This window comes from Sceloporus occidentalis, unplaced genomic scaffold, assembly GCF_023333645.1.
Source record: "Sceloporus occidentalis isolate IW3139 unplaced genomic scaffold, rSceOcc1.0.p SCAF_1, whole genome shotgun sequence".
Lineage (NCBI taxonomy): Eukaryota > Metazoa > Chordata > Lepidosauria > Squamata > Phrynosomatidae > Sceloporus > Sceloporus occidentalis.
The window spans coordinates 101,361,372-101,388,664 of NW_028316981.1; the positions used below are offsets into that span (position 1 = coordinate 101,361,372).

Sequence of the window (27,293 nt, forward strand, 5' to 3'; positions counted from 1 at the left end):
GTCCTCATCTTGATGCCAATCAGAACTTTCTAGCCAATGTAAACAGCAGGCGTGGGGAACAGGGAGACACATCTGGCCCTTAAGAAGTTGCACAGGAGAGATATATTACAGCTTCTGTTTGTCCGGTTTCTAACCAAAACCATTACTGAACCATTCACTTTACTTCACAGACTTCCCTGTGCCCCTAATCTGTCCACTGGCAACTCAGGCCATAAGGACTATGGGTCTAAATGTTGAAAAATGGTATGTTCACTACAGATGGCCTTTCAAAAGCCAACTATCAGCCTGTTAAACAACATTACAGGATGTAACTAAAGGCTCATTCAGGTCAAAACACATTCTGATTTTGGTAAACACTATATCTTATTTTGATAATATTAGTAGGAACTACTTGCTGAAGTATAATTGTTTAAGCTGAATCCATAGGTCCCTACCCCAGATGAAGAATGGAACTTTCTACAGTGGAGCAATCTGGAACTATCTCCCTGGACCTAGGACTTTTTGACATATAATTAGTTTTAGGTGTGCAAGGTTTATTTGCCCAGACTTTTAACGTACTGTAATTTTGCTCTTTTACTGTTTGTTTTTATTGCTCTTAATAGCTTTATTTATCTTGTTTTTAACTGCTTTTAACTGTTTTTAAAGTAAGTAAATGTTGGCTTAATGAGATTCTTCACATTATTAACATTATCACAAGCAAAAAAACTATTTTAAAAAGTTAGAAAATAATTTCACAAATAAAATATGTGTGAGTTCACTGCTCAAACCTTTATAAGAAGCAAAGAATGCCTTAATGTACCACTGCATGTTATTAATTAAGGTTTCTCATGATAAATCTCTTGCATTTAAACCTCTGGTTCTAGAAAGGCATCCGATATCTGTTGTACCAGCAGAAGACACAAGGGGAAGTATGGCTTTCAATATGGAGAGGTTGCAAAGATGATAGCTGCTTAAGACATCCAGTACCATTACAGGAATAAGGCTTCATGTCCATCTTAAGTTAAGGAATGGAACGAGAACCACAAGTTCTGGAGAGCAGGAAAGGAAACAGCAGTCAAGACAACTTACACAACTGAACTTCCCTTTCCCTCCTCCCCAATGCAACACACTCATCCCTCTGGAACCTTGTTCTGATAAGTGCCCCAACTCTCTAGAGCATATTTACACAGTGTGTAGGTGAAAAGGGAATCATACACACTGTCCCAGTTCTGCTGATGGAAGTAGTTACATCAGTGGGGGGGAAATGGATTAGATTTTACCCTGAAGCAGTTTCAGACATTTTGTATGTCTGTCTATGGCACTGAGGGGCACAATGCATCAAACGCTCTGATTACATTCCATGTAAATGGCATTGATTAAAATGCCATTCCTTTCCTTTCTGAAAAGTTTAAGAGCTTATAAAAAGTTCCCTCTCTGGTGCTCAGACATAATTCAGACCCCACAAAGAGAGTTAATAGAAAAGTGCAAAGATTCTAATAAACTGGTTATTTGCCCTGCATTTAGATAGAAGCCATCTTGCTTCCATCATCAGTTTGTTATTGTTATGTGGCTTCAAGTTGTTTCCAACTTATGGCAATGCTATCATGGAGTTTTCTTTGCAAGATTTGTTCAGAGGAGGTTTGCCATTGCCTTCCCTTGAGGCTGAAAGCATGTAGCTTGCCCAAGATCACCCAGTGTGTTTCATGGCTGAGCTGGGAATTGAACCCTGATCTCCAGAGTCATAGTCCTACACTCAAACCACTATGACCATGCAGGCTCTCTTATCTACTCTGGGAGTTGTAGTTGAAAGAAGGCATGCTCCTGTAGTCTGTCCTGAGAAAAAGACTGCTGAATGAAACTCCTGGAAAATCAGGATGATGACTGATAGCAAGAACCTTATAGCTATATTAATAGTATGCAGTTAAACATACCAATTAGCTATTGTTATGTGGCTCACAATGAATTGCCAAAGTGACCTTCCTTATAAGATGGCAAATTTAACACAAACACTGACAAACACTATAGTTTTTGTGTGGGTTTTTCAGGCTGTGTGGCCATGTTCTAGAAGAGTCGTTTTATCAACATCTGTGGCTGGCACCTTCAGAGAATACTGAAAAACACTGTCAATCTAAAGCAGGGGTGAGCAACTGTAGAAGGCCACATTAGCTCCCCAAAAGGCCTTGGAGGCCTGTTCCTCTCCCACAAAAAGAAACAAGCAAACAAACATTACTGACACCTATTTTCCTTCAAAATCCTCTATTTATTTATATCCTGCTTTCCCCCCAAAATTGGGATACAAACCAGCTTACAATTTAAAAAAAAAATACAGTTAAAAACATACAAAACATTTTAATACATTTTGGGTTTCAAAAAAGGCTCTCCGGGCCCAAACTAGGCCAGGGCCCCCACAAAATGTGGTGGGAATGCACTCATGCCTCCCTAGAGGAAGGTTTTGCAGCATTTCGGGGTAAAAATTGTTTTTGACCCCTGGGGAATGCAGGGGCCCTTCAAAAATGAAGGAAATGCCCTCCATGCCCACTAGAGTGAATTTGTGGGCATTCTGGGGTAAAAAAAAGTTGTTGTAAAAATATTTCTGATCCACATAGCCCCTTGGAGCCACAAAAGGAGTTCAAGAAGACCACATGAAGCTTGCAAACTGCACTTTGCCCATCCCTGCTCTAAACTAATTACAGCACTAGCTCAATAGCTTTGGTATCACTCAGAATTACAGCTGATCAGTATGTGGTCCCTGCCTCTCCAGCATTTCAAGCACTTTTGAGGCCTTGTCCTACATGTCTACTGTGCTTTTGGATTGTACTTCCTCTCCACACTCACAGATTGGATCTGAGCAGTCCACGTCAGCCAGCTAATGGTCCGTTGGTTAAAATGCAGCATCCTTTATCTTTGGGAAAGCTCTGCAAGCCATGAAAAGAACTGCCAATGTGAGGAGGACAGTTATTTGATCAATTGCAACATCAAATAACTCTAGGTGTTTTGGTTGGTTTTTTGAGATGATAAACCTGCATCTGGGTTAAACTACTGCAGGTGTGAATTTGCATGATTGAATGTTTCTACATAAATATATCATTGTATATAAAACTTGCCGGCAGGTAACCCTTCTCTGTGAGATCTAGCTCTGTGTTTTTGAATGGAGAAAAACTCAGATACAACAGCCTCTACCTTCTACTCAAGTTAGTACAGCCCAGAGATACGCCAACCATTTCATCGCAATGAGGCTTCAGTTTTAATTCAGCTCACACAGAGAAACACTCTTGTCAGCAACCAGGTATCAGCCAAGAATGACAGTTTAATTTACCACAAAGTCTTATTCAAGTAGTTGCTCTATCATTACTACAAAGCAAAAGCTTTCAGACATCAAAAATTCAGCTGGATCTGTGTTGAGCAACACAACACAGTAGCCAACTAGGACAGATTGTGTGAGGTTGGGAAAGAACACAGGAAGGATTACATTCCCTTCTGTTTGTTCATTTGCAACCAGCAGTACAATCCCAGAATGCAGATCAAGGAAAAGGGAGGAAGCAGCAGCAAAATGTTTCATCAAACTCTGTGGCTCCAGGCAGTTCTAAAATAAACTCTACTTCTTTCCAAACAGGGAAACTGAGTTACAGAGCAAGACGTTCTCACGCTCCTCTCTCCCACCACACACAGAGCAGACAAGGTACCAACAATAGCATCCAATTCTTCTTATATGTTCAGCTACATTGCAAAGCAAACACTAAGTTTCATTCCAAATGTGAAGACAATAAACTACTTTCTAATTCAAAGGTCCTCACCCATTACTTACCTTTTCCATGTCCCTTTAAAGTGATTTTTTTAAATGATAAAACAGACCCCTCAAATTCTCCTTGCTCCTTGAATTCAGTTGTGATTTTTAAAAAAATTGTATCTGAGCACAATTATCAAAGCTGTGCACAGAATCTATTTCTGCATTTTGCCTTTTCATACATCTCTCTATCTCACTTTCAAAATATTTTATTCCCTTTCTATTTCCATCATTATTTGTCAACTTTTACATTCAAGTTACAACTGTATAACATCCATTTTAAATTGACACTGTATAGCATGTAATATACAGTAAGACAAGCTTGTCATACAAGTTTGTGCAGGAAAAGGTGATAGTATACTTGGGCCTGCGAACAGAATCTGGACACAGCCATCATCAGATGTTCTTTTCAAGTGGCAAAATAAACTTACCAGCTATTCTGTAAATCATAAACAAGGTTCTAAATCATAATTTTGGTCCCTCTCTCTCCCTTTTTACTATGATCCCCTAGCCAGACCACCTGGCTGAGATATAGGGTCTAGGATAGCCTGCGCCAATCTGGCACCCTCTAGATACATTGAACTAGAAATCCCATCAATCCTATCTGGCACAGTTCTTACACATACTACCTGTGAATAATGGGAATTGTAACATGAAAGTTAGGGTTTCTGGATAATCTTACTGTCCTCACCAAAGTAAGGTGCCTTTCAATTTTAATAATTTCTTCCATTTTTAAATCTATAGATACTTCAAAATTAATAACCAAGGAAGAATGTTAAATATTTAAGATTTCTTTTTGCAGTCCCAGGTACATATTCATTGCTTGATTCCTCAAAGGATTCATGATAAGAATAATAGAGCACCCAGCCAAACTGGAGCTCTCCATCACTGTGTTTATGTTTTCACTGAAAAGGAAAGAAAATAACCCTTTTATCTCTTTCTTGGAATGTCAAAAATTTCCAGGCAACACTGAGGGCCAAAAGACACATTAGCACTGTCAGTCCTTATACTAATGGAGCAACCCTATTTTTCCTTCCACAAACAGAAAAGCAGCTTGGGGTGGTGGTGGGGAGACCTTGAAGTACCCACTGCTTTTTTAAAAACAGGAAAAAGAACTGAACTGCCCATAATGGGTAGTTTCACACACACACACACACACACACACTATTGTTCAAAGCCTTTCTTATAACTGAAGCTTCACAGATAATAGCACAAATGTCACAGAGTAGTTAAATACAGCAGATACATTTTAAAAAGAGCTCTAGAGATCATGGTATTTTCCTTGCTATAGTACTAAACCCATGCTTTGAATTTGGACAGGATGATTTATAGCCTATACCAGGGGGTATCGTAAAGTTTTAATTATCACCTGGAAGTTAGAATGGTATATTGATGAAATTTTTTCAGTGTCATAATTGGTCCCTAAGTGCATGATCATCTCACTGTGTCCTGTATTTTTGTTACAGGTTGTTCCAGAAATGACTAAAGTGTAAGATGGAGAAGATGGAGACTCGCAGAGTAATAAAGTTCTTGCATTTGAAGGGTAATAGTGCCTGGTAAATTCATGATGAGATGATGGTAGTTTATGGAAACGATTGCCCATCTTATGACACTATTGTGAGGTAGAAAAGGAACTTCCAAACTGGTCACATGTCCCTCACAGATGAGCCAAGACCTGGAAGACCATCATTGACAGCCTGCAGCTACAGTGAAGAAAGTGGAGTGTTTAATCCGGGAAGACAGATGAGCAACCATCCAAATGATCACGAATGAAACTGGTCTCAGTTATGTTAGTGTGTGGGAAATGATTCATGATGAACTGCATGTCTAAGGTGTCTGCATACTGGGTTCCACGTTTGCTACCCCCTTTCCAGAAAGGAAACAGGACAGATGTTGACACTGTTGGAACAGGATGAAGAGGATTTTTTTGGTCATCTGGTAACCATGCATGAATCTTGGATCTATCAGTATGATCCAGAGACCAAAACCATGAACATGGAGTGGAAGCATGCTAATTCCCCTCCCACAAAAAAGGTGCAAAAGTCAGCAGGGCAGGTCATGCTCTCAGTTTTTTGGGACTGTCATGTAGTGATTCTCACAGATTACCTTGCAAAAGGACAAACCATCACTGGCACATACTACAGCAATCTTCTGGACAATTTGCGAGATGCTCTGAAAAGGAATCGCCGGAGTACACTCTCTAGAGACATTTGTCTCCTAGCTGACAATGCACCAGCTCAGCCATCTCAAGTTGAAGTTAACAAAGCAAGGGCATGTGGCTTTGAGATCTTGCAGCATCCGCCTTATTCTCCCTACCAAAAAACTCTTTCTTGTTCCAAAAAATGAAAAATATGTTGCGGGGTCGCCAATTTGACAACACAGATTATGTCATTCATGAAGTGGAAGAGTGGTTTAAGGCACAATCTACAGACTTCTAAAATAGTGGTATTTGGAGGGTCAAGAAATGTTGGGGAAATGTGTAAATCTGAATGGTGACTATGTAGAGAAAAGTTAACAACTACAAATCAAAACAAACTTTCTGTCAATTTTTTTTAAAGGTGATAATTAAAACTTTATTTTTTTTAAATAATTTTTATTAATTTAAAAACAGTACTTATTACACAGAGTTATTTGCAATACAGTTACAATTAATTAAATAAATAAATATTACATACATCTTCTTGAAAATTGGTTTCTTTTGCAATTACAATATTTTTACTGCAATCCATACATCCTTGCATCTTTTCCAGTCTAAGGCATTTTCTCGTTGAGATTCGGTCAATCCTATACATATCCTATATACATATATATTTATTTATTACTCTTCATTTCCAACCTATTAATGATATATTCAGACTTAATCTTCTAATTTCCAATATTTTTTCAGAAAGTCGTCTACTATATTATAATTTTTAACCTCCTCTTTTTTTCCCTTTAGTATCATAGTTAATCTGTCCATTTCTTTTAGATCCATTATTTTTTTTAATATTTTTAATATTTTATCGCCAGGGTTGATTCGGCTGATCTGGCTGGCTAGGCGGGTGTCCCCTTCCTCCCTCACCGCTCCATGTGCGTCCCTCCCGAAGCTGCGTGCTCGGTGGAAGAGGACGACCGTACCGTTCTTCGGTCAAGGGTATACGATAGCTGCGCTCCCCTGCTAGAACCTCCAAACAAGATCCATTATTTTTTTTAACTATTCTTCTGTGTCTGGGACATTTTCCTTTTTCCAACATTTTGCTAGCAATATTCTGGCTGCTGTAACAAAGTAGAGCATGATTTTCCAGTATTTTTTTTCTATTGAATTTCCCATGAAGGTTGTCATGTTTAGTAAGTAAAGCTCTGGGGTCATGGGGAATTTTCTTTTGAACATTCCTTGTATGAGCTGATGAATTTCCTTCCAGTAATTTTTAATTTTTGAACAGCCCCACCACATATGATAATATGAACCCCTTTCTGTCCCACATTTCCAGCATTTATCGTTGCCTAATTTATAAATTTTGGCTATTTTAACAGGTGTAAAATACCATCTATTGGCTACCTTCACATAATTTTCTTTCAGATCTTGCGCAACAGTGAATTTACTTGTTCGTTTCCATGAATTTTCCCATTGATCTATACTAATTGTGTGCCCCACTTCTTGTGCCCACTTTGTCATACTATCAGTGATGGATTCTTTCTCTAACTCATAAGTCAGAAGTACCTTATATAATTTTGCCACTTTATGATACCCCAACATATTGGACATTCAAGCAGGATAATTAGACACTGTATTTGTCAATCTGCTCCTCCCCACCTGTCAAAGCCATGTTAATATTTATGCTTTGTAAAACCTTGGTCTCAAGCAGTGGCAGAATACAATCTGAGTTAAATATGGGAGCCTCAAGACCTGTACTCCAACCATTCTTCTCTCCAGCTTTATGACCATGAAGAAGAGATCTGAAATTCTCTTTTCCATTTTCAACTAACTACAGTTCCTCATTATGTCCAAGCGCAAACAAATGTTAGTTTATGTTAGTCTATGCCAACATTATCTGAAGATACCAGCCACAGATGCTGGCGAAACGTCAAGAATAAACTCTTCTAGAACATGGCCACATAGCCTGAAAAACCCACAAAAAACAAAGGATGCCAGCCATGAAAGCCTTCGACTTCACAAATGTTAGTTTAGCTACAGCTAACTACTGTACAGTTGAGAGCAGCCAACAGCCAATTTCAAACCATGACTTACGATACTGGCTTGTTTCTTTAAAACAGGAATAGACATAGTATAGCCCTCCACAGGTTGGACTACAATGGCAACATTCCTCATTATCAGCTATTCTGACTCAGGCCAGTCAGAGATGCACCATTTGGAAGGCCACACTGTTCCCAACCTAGCTTAAACGATAGTCAGGCTAAACCAGGGGTTGGCAACCCCTGGCCCGCAGGCCAGATGCGGCCCGTAGAGGCGGCAGGACCGGCCCCAGCCCGGTCCTGCCGCCGCCACCACCGCCGCCTCCTCCCCCTCCACCTCCTCCTCAGCCGCATGACCGCTTGACTGCGCTGCCCTCCTCCTCCTCCTCCACGTGCAGCCCCACGCAGCCCTCCCTGCCCCCCGCTGCCCACCTCCTTCTCCTCTGCCTCCTCCACCCCGCCCACAGGCCGCGTGGCGCATGGAGGAGGGGGGAGGAGGAGGAGGAAGAGGAGGGGGAGCAGAAGGAGGAGGAGGAGGAAGAGGAGAAGGGGGAGCAGAAGGAGGAGAAAGAGGAAGAGGGAAAGCAGAAGGAGGAGGTGGTGAGTGGCCAGAGGCCTCAAGGTTTTTTTAATTTTATTTTGTGTGCTTTAAGTGCTAACAAGTCTCCCTTGCTTTGACAATGATAGTGTGATGATGATGATGATGATGATGATATGAGTCAGCTTGAGAGGCATGCAGGCGCTGTTTCAGAAGCTGAGAGAGTGTCACCTTCCAAAGTGTGTTTTGGGTGCTTTTAATGCTAACAAGTCTCCCTTGCTTTGACAATGATAGTGTGATGATGATATGACTCAGCTTCAGAGGCATGCAAGCACTGTTTCTGAAGCCAAGAGAGTGTGACTTTCCAAAGTGCCTTTTCTGTGTGTTTTTGGTTCTTTAATGGTGATATTGATATCAGCAAGCCTCTGAGGCTTGGCCAATGTAAATTGCTGTGATTTTTACAAACCCATGTGCAGTGAAGAAAGACCAAAGTCCCTTGACCAAGTACACACTTCTGAGAAGTACACTTGGTGCAAGAAAAGTGAAACCACCTTGACATGTTCAATATGCATAGCCATGTTAAACCATGCTAAGTGTTAAACCCAAGGAGTTTGGTTATGGAATAAGCCTCTGAAATATGCAAGAGGCCACGTTAAGTAAAGCCATGTGAAATGCACAAATGTGCTGTTGTGTGTGTTTTGGAATGCAGGTTGGGGGTGTTTGGCCGGAAAGGGACCGAGGAGGAGAGAGTGGGCACACGCCTCCTCCTCCCCGCAGGGCTTCGGTGGAAGCTCTGCCCCGGCATGCAGCCCCGCCCCCAGCACGCAGCCCCGCCTCCGGAGAGTGGAAGCTCCAAACCCCCGGCTTCGGCCCCCCAGTTGTCTGAGGGACAGCAACCTGGCCCCTGGCTCAAAAAGGTTGCCTACCCCTGGGCTAAACTAAGTACCTGGTTTGGATGAAATGAGTAACCATGAATAGCTGAAAACAACAGCAACAGGAGGACTGGAGTACAGAGGAGAGTATGGGAAATTCATGACCCTAAGAGTCTCTCTGGAAAGTTCATGCATTGCTAAACTGTGATTTAGTTTTACATTTGAATGCAGCCAGTGGTAATTGTCTGGAACACTGGCCTGAGAATGGAGAAACCCAGTCTAGTTTACAAATTAATTTCTACCAGCCCACAAAGTACAGTAGGTGGTCTTGAGTCAGTAAGCTCTATCATTCTACCCTATCCAACAGTACTGTTTGTCATCAGACTGGAATAACCTCCAGTATGCCACCCTGAGCTACTTGAAGGATGGCTGGGCCAAAACTATAATCAGTAATGTTGTGCCACTGAGACATCTTCACCCTCAAAAAACAAATTCTATATGCGCACACACCCTCCCCTTTTAATCCCTTTATCTAAGTTCTGTTCTTTAGTCTTCAAAAGTAAACAATAACTTCACTTATCTTTGCCTAAGTATTGCTCAACCCCCAAGCATCTTAATTGCTAAACAAAGCCTAAAGATCATCAAGATATTAAAAAGTCAGGTTGCAAAAGAAACAGCTGCTTAGTCCAGAAACACATGCTCTCCCAGTTGCCCATCCCATTCATAATAGCAAAGAGGGTATTTCTCTCATGTATTCACACACACACCACATGAACACACCTACTTGTCCTTTTCTACTGAATTTCTTAACTTTTTAAAAATAATCTAAAGCACTCATGAAAAGTGAGCAACAGCCTATTTTTGAATACAAGGCTGGACATAATTATATACAACTAGCAAAAAAAAAAATCCATTATACATGTTTGACTTGCACTATGCCTTATGTATCTGAAAACTCTATGGCATTTTGTATGATAATTCTCTTCCTTATCTAATATATGTTAAATCTAAGATATCTGTGAAGCAAGATATTAAGGGGCATACATAATTAACCTGCTTTCTCTCCCACAGAGGTATGTGCCTCTGTAATCAGACTGGCAAAGTCAGCCAATGTTTACCTTTTATGATTTGTAACTCACAAAAAAAATGGTATGTTAAATGCAAGATTTATAAATGAGGACAATCCCACGCTATGACAAACTGCTGTCTTTTGTCATTAAGGGAGCACTTTTGGGGTGTATGTGACAAATGTATTGTTTAATTTTATTCCAGATATCTCAGGATTTGAGAGGTAGAATGCTGTCTCTTAAATCCTAAGACATTAGAATCTCAAGCGATGGGATCCTATAAGCCATGCACAAAGTTTTCTTCATGTGCTGGGCTCCCCTTGTGACTACAATCATTTGTGTATTTCAAGAAGCATTGTAATGAAGAACAGATGAATTTGGTGAGGGGAGAGGAATTTTGAAACTTCTCCTGAGAACACAGAATTACTTTTGTCATTTACACAAGGTTCTGTTAATCCTGACCTTTGCTGAAATGTTGAACTTTGCTGTGTCCTAAATCCTAAATCCCCTTATCACAAACTACACTTTAAAAAGAAAGTTTTCAATTTTTCTTTTACAGTACTTTTAACTCATCTTTCCATTCAAATGATGCTCAAGAGGTCTGAGCATAATACAAATATAATACTATAAGCACAAAGTTAAAATCACACACGACAGGTAAAATCTCAGTTAAAACATAGAATTAAAGCTAAGAATGACGTTTTAATCAACTTATGGAGTAAAGGTGGATCAAAATAAAGAGGCCTTTGCCTACTTATTCTGTACAATCTGTTTACCCAGCCATCTTATTTTAAAAAATAAAATGAAATGAAATGAATAACTATTCTCTTGGAAGCTTTATAGAAGCATCCATTGTAGAACTGGAGAAACATCCATAGATTGAAAAAGTAATACATTTCCTGGACCAGACAAGCAAGTCAAACCCACATAGTTGGCCTCAAAATGCTAATCCTGTCACTCTGCTTACACTGAAAGAATAGCCATCTACTTATTTATACAGATGGGTAAGGCTCTAGGAATGATGCCTCTCCACCCTCTAGGAATGAAGCCTCTCCACCCTATGCAAACTACAAGAATGCTGCAAGGACCAAGATTTTCAGATTTATTCTACACAAGCTAAGCAGCCTAATGTTTACAGAGATAAGAAAGAAAGAGAAAATAAGGTTTGCTCTGGCCTAGCTCTAAGTGTAGAAGGAAACGTGTCTGTATTATACAATTTCAGCTTGCAAGGGATGGGCTCATGCTTATTCCACCATAGAAATATTTCCTATAGTTAGAAAACTAGGTAGGATACAAGGTCAAAAACCTCCTCCCCCCTACCGTATGCAATTTTTCTAACGTATTCTTCAAACAACCAAAGAGGTGACTGTGTATATGGACATCACCCAGTGGCTAACACACAAAACAAATATATTACATAATTGAAAACAGAAGATGGAGAAATCTCATTGTCTCTGCAAAAACAAGACCAGAAGCATTGTGGCACATGCCATGTACTGCTGATATCCAAAATTAAAGTAAAGCTAAAGAAGAACACTAAACTAACCATCATGCCAAAATACACCTTGAAGAACATTACCATAGAATGTGAAGATAATTTGAAAAACAGATTTGCATTATTAAGCAAATCAACAAATTCTGAGCATAGCCTTGAGTGCTAAAAAGAGAAATAAATGGGTCTTAGGGCAAATCAAGTCTGAACACTTCATAGAAGCCAATATGACAAAAATGAGATTGCCATACTTTGAGCATCTCATGAGAAGACATGATTCACTAGAAAAGACAATAATGCTTGGTAAGGTAGAAGGCAGTTGGGAAAGAGGAAGCCCAGATTACAGATGGATGGACTCAATCAAGGAAAACATGGTTCTTTAAGGGCTCTCATTCATAGAGTCACCATAAGTTGATGTTGCCTATATGGCAGTTAACAACTAAGTGATTAAAAAATGAAGGAGCAATTAAATCATGTGAATCTCAATCAGCAGACTTCAGTGGCACACCAGGATCCTGCCTCTAACACTGATATACAGAATGAATTTTTATAGACACAAATCGTGCCTTGACAAAGTGATTGAACATAGAGGGAGGCCACAACATACACACACACAAAAATGACAGCTATTTCCTCCAGGATGACCTTAGGGGATGAGAAAGGTCACTGCTTCAGCAGTACTAAAATTCCATTCCCCAAATGAGGTCACACTCAGAAATGGAAAACATGGTCTGGTTCTTTAAGAAAGAAGAAGAAAGGCCAAGTCAGTAACACTAACAAGTCACCACTCATCTAAACTTTCACAAGAGTTATGCTTTCCCTCACAGCATCAGAGTTCCTCAGTAATGGAAAGAGACTATCATACTTCGCACACACATACTCCAGGTTTGCAGAGCTGCTGTGCATTTACATTGGTTATTAGGCCTTTCTTTGAAAATGTTGAGCTCAGAGCCCAGAATGACTATAGATCTGGTTTCATCACAGTCATACAGCACCTCTCCTTTGAGAAGGTGAGGTGGTTCTGAGTGAAGAGGGTCACTGCACTTTTCTTCTTTACAGCAGGGATGAAGATGATCCACAAGCCACATACAAACCCCAGCAGGGATAGTAACCATTCTGTACAGCCAACAGAAGATCCACTGTCCCAGGATGGTCAATATTTTGTCCTACCAATGTCCTGGACCACCACTCCCATAATCCCTTATAATTGGCCATTCAGAAATTGTAGTCCAATGCTTCTCAGCCTTGCTATAGCCACTATATCACACTCTCCAAATGGGAATCAGCACCCTGCAGCAAAGAAACCCAGTTTGTTCCTGTTCTGTACTACACAAAGATAGGAGCAATTGTACACTAGGATATTTTTTAATCCCTCAAATTCTAGTCCAAGAACATTACTTCTATATCCTGGATAAACTATGTAAATGAAGGCTGCAAACTTATGCTCACTTAACTAAGAGCAAGCTCTGCTAGTTTTAATGGGAATTATTTCTGTGGGTGGAAACACAAACAAAAGACACAATTTCTAATAGCTAGACCGGGAACTGTGGAGGGCTCTGAAGTTTTCTCACCCAGATAGACCTGTTTATCTATCCCCCCCCCTTTTTTTTTTTAAACAGACAACGCTTACACAATGTTGAGCTTATCTTTGCAGATTTTGTTTTGGTTTTGTGCCTTCAACCCAATATCAAGTTATGGTAACCCTCTCCTAGGAACCGGAGGAGTTTTGCCATTGACTTCCTCTGAGACTGAGGGAGTGGGACTTGGACAGTGAGGCTCCATGGCTGAGTGAGAATTTGTCCCCTGATCTCCCCAAGCCCTAATATAACACTGAGACTATTTTACTGCTAGTTAAATAAAATGGCTGCCTGTACAAACAGGAAGCAGTGAAAGCTACTTTGAAACAAAAAGTAAGGATTTGAGATTTTGAGGACTGGGGATTTTAAGCACAATGCCACACTGCACACATGTATGGTGAAACTTTCCTAGTGGTACTTAACAGTACTTCAGCCACAAACACTGCCATCTTCTCCCACTGATAGCCTGTGATTCCTATTGTATTGGGAAGTTCCAGCAAAGGATAGTATTGTTGTGGTTTGGTGCTCCTACCACTATATGTTTTTATGCTCCCAGCTCTTATGTGCTCTGAATGAATGTGAGGAGCCTCGGACCACTTTTCCTGAGCTTGTTTGGATGAATCAGTGATCAGCCACATGGTTGCACTATGGCTTTCATGTATTGGAGGAATCTGGAACATGCTGTAAAACTAGGAGGAAGATCCCTATCAAGCTCAGGATGAAGGCAAAGAGGCTCAGTTCTGACATTATGCTGCCCTTCAGAGGAAATCTAGGCACCATGCAATGTCCTCAAATGAAATCAAGTCCTCCTCTGTTCAGAAAGGAACAGGTTCCCAAGAGCCACCAATTCTGCCTGGCAAAGGAAGCTACCCCAAATGTGTCAACACCTGCAGGGTAGCAAGCTTTCATTACCTCCCACCCTCGTATTTCAGACATATCTGATGACCATATATGTGCATAACTCTGATTATTATTAGATGTTTAGAGTCATCGCAACAGATGCTTTTTGTGTATTTTTTTTTAAAAAAACTTAAATATACTAAAGACTCAGCTTTTGAACCTAGCTGAGAATCTATCTCCTGAATCAAGGTCTGAATCAAGGTCCCCCTTCCCTTCTCCCTACAGATACACAAAACAATGTTGCTCTCTTCCTTTCTCTCTCTCCTTTGAGTAGCACTGGTAGAAAGGTATTTTATTTATAGCTAGAACTGTGTTCCTTTTTTAATTTTTTTAATTATATATAATATAACAGCACAGGAATTTTGCACTTGCATTTCCATCTGTTTTGTATACAGTAACCCACTTAGTTTAACATCTGCTTCTGTTTGGCATTTCTGAGGAAACTCAGTGGCCTCTCTCAAAATAAAGCAAATACTCAGCTTCCTCCTCTACTACAGCCCAATGGTAGCAATATATCAAAATCAGTGGTTTTCACTGGTGAAGTAATAAATGGTATTTCACTTTGCCTAACAACTCTTGGCCACGTTCTATCCCATTTACCACATTTGATAACCAGTGCCACCTCAGGGTCAGATCTGGGTCTCTGCCATGTCCCTCCACTGAAATTACATGGGTAGCTATTGGGGAAGAAACCATCTTGGCCATAACATCTTATTTATAGAATAGAACTTGGAAAAGTTACTTTTCTGGACCATGACTCTTAGAACCACTACCACCCCACCAACATGGGCATGGTAGCAGAGGAATTCCAAGAACTAGGGGGGGGGGGGGGGAAGGAACTTTCCCAAGCTCTCCTACAAAACAGCCTTCCTGCCAGGGATCTTTGCCAACTGTGATGTCATTCCAGCCAGCATTAGGCAAAGATGTTTTTATTCACCCAACATTCCTCCAGCGTATAACACGAGCTGATTTCAACAGTAGTTTTATCTGCTCTGCTGAATGCTTACTGCTGTCTTGGTATCTCTTTGTTTGTTTTTATTGTTAAATTATGCATTCATGATCATTATTTTATACTTTTTAGTGAATGGTACACTAATAGAAGAAGCTTCCAAAGAGAAAGAGGAGCTGAAACAAGCACATATCCCCAAAGGCTGATGTGGGGAAGAAATAAGCCACTGGATGTATTTTTGGGGGGAGGGGAGGAATCTAAGAGCACCACCACCCTCTCAGTTCCTTTTGGGGAGAGCGTCTTTGGCCCTCCCCTCTTTTTTTTTTTTGGTTAGGTAGGAAGCAGAGCCAAGACAATTCAAAAGGAAATCGCAGCAACCCACTTTCCCACAGCAATGCCCCGCAGAACATTTCACAGTTGTGGTCTGTTATGAAATGAGAGCAGAGAACCACATGACCAGTTCTCACACTGTTGCCAGCTATTTGTACCATTTTAAAATGTTCTTCCTCACTCTCACCCCCCACACACCCATAATTCCTTGATTTGTCAAGAACACCTGATCATCTAAAAGCTTCACATCCATCCCAGGGAAAACCATGTGTGTTTTGCTTGAGTTCTTCATAACAACCTTGGCTTCCCAGATTGTCTGTCATCAACTGTAAGGTTCTCACAATTGTTCCTTCAGTCATATTTCATTTTTTGGGTGGGTGGCTGGGAGGTTGGCTTCTTTTAACTGATAGCCTAGGAAGTGATGGCAGCTCTCCAAAACAATCAGTCAATCAATCCCCAAACCCAGCTTTAGAAGTGTCAACAGTTGACAAGGTATATTTAATAAGGCCCTCCAACCCAGCCAGCTTCTTCTTTGCATATTGAGGGCATGCTTAAAAGATAACCGTTCCCTATGAACAACTGCAAAAGGGATCTTGCTACAAGGAAGAAGAGAGAAGAACAAAAGCACAAGAAAACAACAAATGTTTCTGCCTTTGGTACACAGAAACTCAGACAAGATCCCAGCACAAGGAAAAACAGAGGTGTGCACTCTACACATCGCTCAGAAAGACTCCCAATTTAACAAAGGACAGAGCTTAAAATAGGTAACAGGTTAGAAATAAAATACAGTGAGCCCTCCACATTCGCTGGGATTAGGGGCACAGGACTCTTGTAAAATAAAATAAAAACACTATATTTTTTACCTCTAGGAATCTCTAGGCCGTCCAGGTCGGTCAACTCTATGGTCAACATCTTGCAGAGGGTGACCACAGAATTATGCTGCAGGACTTACAAATATCTAGAGAAGGGGTTTTTCTAGGAATCTCCAGGTCCTCCAGCATGGCTCTGTGGTCAACTTCTGGCAGAGTTACACTGGAGGACCCAGAGATCCTCAGAGAGAACAAGTTAATCAAATCCGTGAATAATCAAATCTACAAAAGTCAACACTGCAAATGCAGAGGGCTGACTGTACTCAAAGCCCACAAGGCAGGCTACAAGGAATAAATACGTTTTAAGGTTTTTTAAAAAGTTAACAGCTTTTTAAAATAAAATAAAATTCACAATCCAAAAAATCCAAGTCTGAACCATGATATCCGATAAAGGTTCAGATTACAGCCACCTCCAGCAAAGTTTGAGGTAACAGTGACTATTTCAACTGAGTACCAAAATGGGGCCAATACTAGTGCCAGTCAGGCCTCCAAAAGGAGCCTTCCACAACAAGGATGCCATGACTGAAAAGGCCTTCCCTCACACCTCCACACAGTATTCTGCCCCCAATGGTGGGAGGCAGACAAAGTCTCCCTTCTGACTGAACCATCTGAACAACATCCATCCTAACATCCAATTCACAATGGAAAAAAGAAAAGGAAGGAACACTGTCATTCTTGGATGTCCTTGTCATCTCAAACTGAACCAACATTTGGGCCACACAGTATACAGAAAACCTACACATACGGACAGATACCTGCACAAGAACTCCAGCCATCACCCAAGACAAAAAAGAAGCACAATAAAAACACTGGTAGACCGGGCAAAATGCATCTGGGAACCCCACTTCTTGGAAGATGAACTGAAGCACCTGGACCGGGCTCTACAGGCTAATGGTTATTCCAGCTCAGACATCAGAAGGGCTGCCAGGCCCAGAAAAACCCAGAGAATTGAAGACAAGCAGCCACCCAAAGGGAAGATATTTTTACCATACATCAAAGGAATCACAGACAGAATAGGCAAAGTGGTGAGGAAACACAACCTTCAAATGGTTTACAAACTGACAAAGAAAATCCAGCAAATGCTTCGCTCAGCCAAAGACCAGAGAGACCCTCTCACAGCCGCAGGAGTTTACCGCATACCATGCAGCTGCGGAAAAGTCTACATAGGGACCACCAAACGCAGTGTGCAAACAAGAATCAAGGAACATGAGAGGCACTGCAGACTGGGCCAGCCAGAAAAATCAGCAGTAGCAGAACATGTTATAAACCATCCTGGGCATAAAATACTGTTTGAAAACACTGAAATTCTGGACCATGCCAAGAACTACCATGTCAGGATGCACAGGGAAGCCATTGAAATCCACAAACATCTGGACAATTTCAACAGGAAAGAGGAAACCCTCAAAGTAAACAAGATTTGGCTTCCAGTCCTGAAAAACAGCAAGCTGAAGACTCAACAAATGCAAATGAGAAATGGGTCAGGGGCTTTCCAGCAGACAATGTCAAGCAGACATTAATCCTCCTTTGCATATCCTCCCACCCTGAGGCCTGCCATTAGCAACAAAACAATATACATGCAAATCACTCTTCCTTTTCCAGGGTGACACAGTGTGTGTGTGTGTGTTTGTGTGTGTGCGCACACACACACACACACACACTCACTCACACACCCAACTCTTTTCCAGGCAAGCATTCTCTGAAGATGCCATATAGCCCAAAAACCCCACAAAAAACTATGACGTCTCCCTTGTCAGATCTCAGTGCTTCGACGGGGAGAAATATGCAGGCAGAGAAACCCACGCCTCATACTGCCTATGATGAATTTCGTTTTACCAACTGAACTCCCCAGCCTGTAGGGCTACAATGTCAACCATATTTTCACACACCCAAAGATACAAATCACTCAGGTTCCCTTTTGGCACCTGAACAAAGTGAAGCACCCAGCCTCCAGGTCAAATCCAAAAACAACACATGCTGCACAGCGCCATCCACACAAGCTGTTCCCACAGAGATCAATGGGTGTCACTCCCAAGCATGGATGGGAATGCAGCCTTCCATGCCATTTAATAGATATTATACCTCTTCATGAGCACCAAGCAAATACCAGTATGGTAAAAAACATACAGGGGTAGCTGTGTTGACTAAATAGCAAATCCTATAACATCCAAACAATGATAAAGGCATCACTGTTTGGATGTTATTGGATCAGTTTGGTGAATATTAACTAATGGCCCTGGAGGAGGGGTTTAAGAAGAGAATATAACAAAACAAAAAGCATCCATCTCATGGACCAATTCAGTATACAGATTTAAATGTTACACTTGCAGCCACCCTATAACATAGATGAAGTGGAGAGAGCGTGACTTGCCCAAGGCAACCCAGAGAGCTTCATGGTTGCTCTGTTTGCTCACATTGCTAATTAGTATTGACCAACTCATTCTGAGGCCAGCATTAAGGTCACATGCAGAGAAGAGCACCCTGGTGTTCTGGTTGGAGGTGGGATGGGGAATTTTACATAACAACTGGAGCCAGAGGTGGAACTAGTGGTGGTATTCACAGTCCTTCTTAATTACTGCCACACATACCTGCAGAGACAAACACAGCAAATTTCTAAAGCAGCATGTGGTATGTGACAGGATACTTGCAATATCAATATTGTATGCCTACATTTTAAATTACGGCTAAGCATAGTTAATCTTCACAATATGCTCCCCAGGCCCTTTTGTTAACTTCTTAGGTCTATTCAGGTAGTGCCAAATTGCAGGGATAGAATTCCTAATTTTCAACCTAGTATTTGTTTCTTGGAGAAAGCATGTCTAAGCAAAGAATGGCTAGGCCACGCTACATTTATCTAAATGTGATATTTCCAAAACCTCCTCAGTTTTGAACACCAAGTTTTCCCACACCTTTCCCCCAGTAAGCTCAAGGCAATGTACAGTACATGAATCATCTTCTCATTTTATCCTCGCAGCAACCCTGTAAGGTAAGTAAAGCTGAAAATTTAAGTAGCTCAAGGTCAAGAAGTGAGTGTTACAAACCAACTAAGACTTTAACCTGGATTTAAGTCCTAGCCCAACACTCTAACCACTATATCATACTGCATATCTCTCCATTTGTTGCTCTTGCCCCACTGCTACCAGAGTTCTCAGACAATTGTTTTTCACTTTTATTTTTAAAATGGTATTTGTCCCTTTCTTTTCTTATATATGTATGTAAAATATCCAAAATCCATAAAACAGCGATTGTGCCAACCCAAATGCATAAAATACATGTTGCAAGCTTTTGAAGCTCCACTGGCTTCTTCATCTGGCAAAGGAGTTAAAAACCATATAGGAGAAAGAAAAATATGATGAGGTTAAAGTTACAGGCCTACATTTGGTACAGATATTGTTCTCTGTTAAGATGGTATGGAGGGATATCCATGCAGGCAGATGCCATTCCTTTTGGCCATGTGGACACCAACCAACTGAATTGTAGCCCCATTTGCTTGCTTTTGTTTATTTTTAATATATGTTTTTAATAGTTGGTTTGGGGAGGTATTCAGTCTGGTCTGTCACAGAGCTCAGGTGCCCCACCAAAATAAACATCCCAGGATTCTGTAGGATAGTAATGGCAGTTAAAAGTAGCCACACTGCTCTACTTTTGCAGTGTGGACGCACACTATAAAGGTAAGGGTAGTCCCTTGACATGAATGTCTAGTCATAACCAACCATGGTGTGTGTGTTTGTGTTCATCTCCATTACTAAGCTGAAGAGCTAAAGTTGTGGGAAGATGACTCTGGTGGTCATGTGGCCAGCATAACTACACCAAATGGTGTTACCTTCCCACTGAAGTGGTACCTATCTATCTACTTACATTGTATGCTTTTGAACTGCTAGGTTGGCATAAGCTGGGATTAGTGACAAGAGCTCACTTCATCATACAGCACTTGGGCCTCGAATTGCCAACCATTTGATCTTCCAACTGTCAGAATTGGCATCTTAACCACTAAGCCACCGCGTCCGCCAAATACACACTACACATGTGTATAAAATCTAAGATTTAAACTGCCATCTTGCATGCAGCTTGCTTCTGAAATACTTCCCTAATTTGTTTGTTAATCATTTGTTAATACAAAGAGAGAGATAATACACATACGAATCTCCTTTTTATATTAAATGAAATTAAACTGTATGACTTAGGCAGGGATGTTGGTTTAATCTTTTTATTTTTTTTACACTGATGTCTACGCTGCACATTTGACAGTGCTATGTAAAATAATAATAATGATAACAACGCATAAAATAGGGTCCACAAAATCCCATTGAGATTTTGGAGAAGGATGGGAGAATAGATGGGGGAGAAGGATAAATTCATTCTTGAAGGGAGCAGAGGCACCATTGCTCTATTTTAGGAAGCAGAACTATTCCAAGCACAGAAAAGCATTTTATTCTTTATTATTTCAATTACTTTCCAAGAACTTTACAACAGGATGCAAGCTTATGAACAGCACTACTAACCACAGCTTCAAACTTACACAGATCCCACCCAGTTCAGTTTATGGGAACAATTACTCAACCTGCTCCGTTTAGATTCTGCCAATTGTATTTTAGATTATTTATTTAGCTGTTAGCACATGCACATTAGCACTCAAGCACCACTTATTATTTTTGGTTGTTTGCTTGTTATGTTTCTGCACTCCTAACTGCTGCTAACATTAGCTCAGGAACAATTTTCCTCTGAGCTGGCTTCTCAATAGAAACACAGTAGCTACTGAGAACATGTTTTTGGCAAAGTATCAAAGCATCAGCACAAAACCAGAATACAAATGAGCTGTTTATTTTTATCCCCTTTATATCAATTTTCTACATGTGCTCTGAACACCCAAAAGGGTGGCAACATTAAAAATTAGTACCCTCTTGTTACAATTTGAGGTTGCCACAATCATACATTATTCATGCTTTGACTGTTGAAATAACGCCACCATGATAGACAAAGAAGACACCCACAATTACAGCAATCCTCAAAGATGGTCATCCAACCTCTCTTTAAATACCTCCAAAAGCAGAGAATCCATCATCCTCTCAGGCTGCCTATTCCACTGTCAAACAGCTCTTCCAGTTTCAGAACAGCAGAAAGCAAGCTTGCTCCATCTTCTATATGACTTACCATTCAGCAACTGATTGAGTGGCATTACTAGGGCTAGGATTAACATGTGATTTCAGATCATGGTTCCGACTGCAACCTTTGCTCTCAGTGCCATGCTGCCCAGAACCACCACTCTTCATTCTCTCAGAGACAGTGAAATGTAGTGGTCATAATCTGAAACTGGGATTTGGCAGATCCAAATTCATAACCTTACAGAGGCATAAAATTAATTGGAAGACCTCTGGCCAGTCACTCTCTCTCAATCTAATCTACTTGACAAGATTGTTCTTGTGAACATAAAGTGGTGAAGACAAAAATGGAAAGGAGGAGACATGTATACCATCTTGAGCTTAATGGAAGAAAGGAAGGACATAAATGCAAATAACCAGAAAGAAACTTGCCATTCTTTTTGAGTTGTCCTCCTCCATGGACTGCTTCAAATGTGACTTTTTGCAAATCTTTTTTTTTTTAAATATTTTTAACAATCAGAAACAACAGATCTACCCATATTTAAAAAGGAAGAAAAAAAGAACAAGAAAAACAGCAGTACTTTTGTGAAGTCGAAGGCTTTCATGGCCGGCATCCATGATTTGTTGTGGGTTTTTGGGGCTATGTGGCCACGTTCTAGAAGAGTTTCTTCCTGATGTTTTGCCAACATCTGTGGCTGGCATCTTCAGAGAAAGAAACGTTAGGAAGAAACTCTTCTAGAACATGGCCACATAGACCGAAAAACCCACAAAAAACCAGCAGTACTTTTGCAAAACTGACAGCTGCTATTAACACTGAACCCCATCCCCCCTCCCTCACACACACACAATCTGTTTCATGATATCTACAAGTAATGCATGCTTAACACTAGTCACGGCTAGAAATTTCACAAACATTTGCAGTGAAACAAGTCCACAAGTGACGGGCATATGCAATGTCAGATTTCTGCACAAATTAAATATGCTACTTCTTAGGGCTTCAGATTATGACATATTTCTAAATATAAATAAAAATCACAACAAAATTATCTGTAAGAATAAAACACATTTTCCTGGGCAATACTACGGGGCCTTTTCAACTCAATATAGCTTAGTGCCTCATCATGCCTTAATCCAGCCATGGACATATGGTTCTTTTTCCTATTCATATGTGATTTTCATATAGGAAATGGGTCAGCCCTTTACCAAGCAAGTGAAATACTGTATACCTCTGCCTTACTAATATCTGTCCCTACTGTCTCACTACATTCCTGGTTCAGGTGCAATCTGCCCAAAACTACTGAATTACATGCCCCATCTACAATAGCCAATGGTGAAGAATGCTGGGACCTACAACCCAACAACATCTAGTTGATTAAATGTCTCTTATCTGTAATGTGGGTAACTTTTTCCCACTTTATGGCCATATTTATAACTGATATTGACAAGATCTGCATAAAGAACTTATATCTTGAGAAAATGCCCAATGCACGAGTCAGCTGTTGAAATCCAAGTGGCTGTGTGGTTGTCGCAAATGAAATGCACTTTATATCCTTTTAGAAGCTAGAGTTCCACTTGGCTTCTTGCCATAGGATGGTATCAAAACAGCAGCAGCAACAAAAACAAATGTCTCCAGATGGCCACAGAAAATGCTTGTGCGGATCAATGCAAGTGACAAAGGCCATGCAGGAAACATTATAATTGCTCAATTGAGGAATGAGAAACATACAATGCAAAGCAGCATTAGATTGATTTAGACAGCATCTTTCACTGAGTGTAATGAGATTACACAATGTATACAGTTACTTATACATAATGTATATGCAAACAGCTGTATATTATGCATACAATATCCCAATTCTTCTCAACTGGAGTATAATCAGCTCTTTCAGGTTCACCATATCAAGATACAGAACACTCTCCAAACCTTTCCATCTGACCGTTCAAACACAGAGCACTACACAGCTCAATGTGTGCTTTATACATGTGCAAAGCAACCTTTAATTGATTTTGCCATTCAGAGACACCCACAGTGTTGGCTTAGAAAGCCATCGCCTTGCTTCTGTCTTGTTTGGATGCCAACATTTATACAATTAAGGATTTGCAATGGCCAATGACATCTGGCAACTCAAACAAAACATTGGCTGTGTTCTGAATAAAGATAATGGCGCATACAGAAGTCTGACAATCAGCCTTCCAAAATTATTCTGTAAGAGAAAAAGAGGGAAAAATAGCTGTTTGTTTCAGGAAACACCAGCCAGAATTTATGGCGCAGATAAAACTGTATTAAGGAAAGCAAAATCCTATTCTTGCACAGAGCTACATAACAACTGTCATAAACAGAGCCTCATGGATTAGTTATTATAAATGCATTAGACATCTGATTTTGTTCAGAGCACGTTCTTATCTGACACATTGCATCACGGACTTGTGAGAAACCACTTGTGGAATTCAAAGCTAATAAAGGCCTGAAGTTTTTATTATCTGGACTGTGCTAGCATTCCCAAGGTAATCTGATATAGGGGCTGATGCTCTTAACAACTGCTGTGAGGAGCATCAATGGAACAAATGGGCCTTGAACAGCCAGGGTGCATCACTGCATTGCTACAATTGTGTTAACTTAGGTTGACAGAAACAAACAATTTAGCCTCAGTTCATCTACAGACTCAAACCCACAATCACAAGTTCTCCTCATTTCTGTTTGTAAATGCCATCATCAAATACAAAAGCCGACTTCATGCCCAACTGCTTGATCACTAGAGCTTGATACGGTTTAAAAGAAAACGTCAACATGTAATATCTAGCAGAGAAGCAACTTTCCAACCAACCACAGCTTATGCTGATAATCAGACTTTCCACCCATTGAGAAGGCATTAAATGTGTAATTGTTCATGTTGTGTGCCTTCGAATTGTTTCTGACTTATAATGACCATGCTTTTTTCTTGACAAGATTTGTTCAGAGGAGGTTTGCCATTGCCTTCCCCTGAGGCTGAGGCCATGTAATATTCCCCAGCAAAGAGAATTCCCATTCATCACAAGACCATCCATTTTGCACTTAAGTCCTGCTGGATGGCTTCCTGGGGCAACTGGCTGGCCGGCCACTGTGGGCACAAAGTGTTGGATGGGATAAGCCTTTGGCCTGATTCTGCAGGGCTCTTCTTAGGCCCCTTTAAGCTAGTTCTGAACTAAAGAGACGTGCCTCTCTACACATACACACCAACAGACAAAATTCTACCAAAGCCCCCATGTTTTCAGTGAGACTTATGGGAGGGAAGGGTGAGCCCCAATGAATGCAGTGTGGCTTACTTCCAAGTAACACCAGTGTGGTGTAATGTTTGGGCATGGACTAGGAAACTGGGAGATCAGGGTTTGAATCCCAGCTTGGCCATGAAAACCCACTGAGTGACCTTGGGCATGTCACACACTCTCAGCGTCAAAAGGATGATGCCATGGCAAATCCCCTCTGAAGAAACATGCCAAGAAAGCCCTGTGATACATTTGCTTGAGGTTCGCCATAAACTGGAAATGACTTGAAGGCATGCAACAACAGCAGCCATGGCTCCACATCTCCTCTGCAGAGCTGAAAAGGAGGACTGCAGCAAGACAAAAAAACCCAACCCAACCCTGGTCCCCTGGAATGCTTAGATCCCCCAAACAATTGGGGAGGAGAGCTATCCTTGCTACAAATCCCCCTCCTTGACTGCAGGCCAAGCCTAGGAAAGCTGGGGTATCTCTGGCCAAGATGCCTAACATCCTACTGGTGAACTACTAGTCCCTGTGCAGAATTCTGACCTGGGTCAGTCAAAATGCATTAAAACTCCCTTCTCCTCCCGATCTCCAAGGCTGGGTGGCAGGAGGAGGCAAGCTCTTCCCTTCCTCCTGGCCAGGGCTGCAAATGGGCCTTTTGATTAAAAGGAGGGAGGAAAGGAAAAGGCAATCTGGCAGCATCCTTCCTTTTGGGGGAGAGGTTCTGGTGGGCACGGAGCCTCCAGAAGCAGGGTGCCCTGGTCTCCTCCTCTATCCGGACACATCCTACATTTCAACCTTCTGTCCACGAGGCATTCCAAAATGCCCTCCATTTTGAGCAGAACTACAAAGCCTGAATTTACATTTCTCTCCCAGTGTTTTGAGCTTGCATTTGGTCAGGTCCTCCATTTTGCTGTGCCTTCTCCTCCCTTGCAGTGAGGACCTCTGGTTACCTTGCTCACCTCTCGACATCCCCACCTCAATGTTTCCTCATGTCCAGGGTGGCCAGGCATGTCCTCCTTTCCCAGGACACGTCCTACATTTCAGCCTCCTCTCCAGGAGGCTTTCCAAAATGTCCTCCATCCTTAGCATGACCAAGAAGCCTACATTTCTATTTCTAGGAGTGTTTGTAGTTTTTCTTTGCTGCCCAGGAGGCTTTCCAAAACGTCCTCCATTCTAAGCCTGACCAAGAAGCAGGCCTTTCTATGTCTAGGAGTCTTTTTAGCTTTTAGTCTCTGTCCAGGAAGAATTTTAAAAAGTCCTCCATTTTGAGCCTGACCAAGAAGCATAAATTTAAATGTCTAGGAGTCTTTTTAGCTTTTAATCTCTGCCCAGGAGGCTTTCCAAAAAGTCCTCCATTCTGAGCCTGACCCAGAAGCCTGCATTTCCCTTTCTAGGCGTGTCCTCAGCTTTTCCTAGTCTCTGTCCAGGAGGCATCCCCTCAAAGGGTCCTCCATTTGGAGCGGGCCTTGCCCTCCATCTCTGGCCCGGAGAGCCTCAGGGGGCCTGAGCCCTCCGCCAGGTTTTCTGGGAGGAGGAGGAGGAGGAGGACGCACCTGGCCTCCATTCCTCCCTCCCTCGTTCTCTCATTCCTGGGGCCCCTTTAGCCCTCCCTCCCTCCCTCCCTCCCTCCTTGCCTGCCAGGGTGCCCCTTGCCTTCCCGAGGCCCATCCCCTGACTGACCGAGAAGCGCTCCAGGTCGGTGGCAGCCATGGCCCGCAGCTGCGCCTGGCTCCCTGGCCTCGGGCCCCTGGCCTCCTCCTCCTCCTTCTCCTTGCTCTCCCTTCGGCGGAGGCACTGAGGCTGCAGCAGCCACTGAATGGATCCAATATGGCCACTTCCTGGAAACTCCCTCCCTCCCTCCCATCAGCCCCGCCCCACCGGCCCCCAGGGAGGCAGGCAGCGGCCCAGTGGCAGCTCAGCCCCCGCCGGGGACAGCGCCGCCTCCTCGCCGCCAAGGAGGAGCAGGGTGCAGGGCCCGCCAGGAATACCACACGAAAAGGGAGGGAGACGCCCAAGAAAAGCCCCAAACACCCAGAAAAATATACGCTCCTAGAAGAAGACAGTGGGAGGGGACCCCAGGGCCATCCATCCAAGCCCCTCTGCCATGCAGGAACTCTCAGTCACAGCATCCCTGACAGATGGCCATCCAGCCCTTGTTTAAAATCCTTCAAAGGAGACTCTGAGGAAGGAGTTTGTTCCACTGCCGAACAGCCCTTACTGTCAGGAAGTTCCTCCTAATGTTGAGCTGGAATCTCTTTTCCTGTAGCTTGCATCCATTGTTCCGGGTCCTAGTCTCTGGAGCAGCAGAAAACAAGCTTGCTCCCTCCTCAATATGACATCCTTTCAAATATTTAAACAGGGCTATCATATCACCTCTTAACCTTCTCTTCTCCAGGCTAAACATTTCCAGCTCCCTAAGTC

General features: G+C 41.8%; 1 protein-coding gene across 1 annotated transcript in view; it reads right to left on the bottom strand.

The window, feature by feature from the left end:
• SEPTIN8 (septin 8) overlaps positions 1-26,665 on the bottom strand; it is an 86,775-nt gene extending 60,110 nt beyond the window's left edge. The window contains exon 1 of the mRNA XM_089530820.1: positions 26,553-26,665. Within this exon, the coding sequence (XP_089386946.1) occupies positions 26,553-26,582 (30 nt within the window). The 5' untranslated portion in view covers positions 26,583-26,665. The remainder of the gene's footprint in view (positions 1-26,552) is intronic.
• Positions 26,666-27,293: the final 628 nt, after the last annotated feature.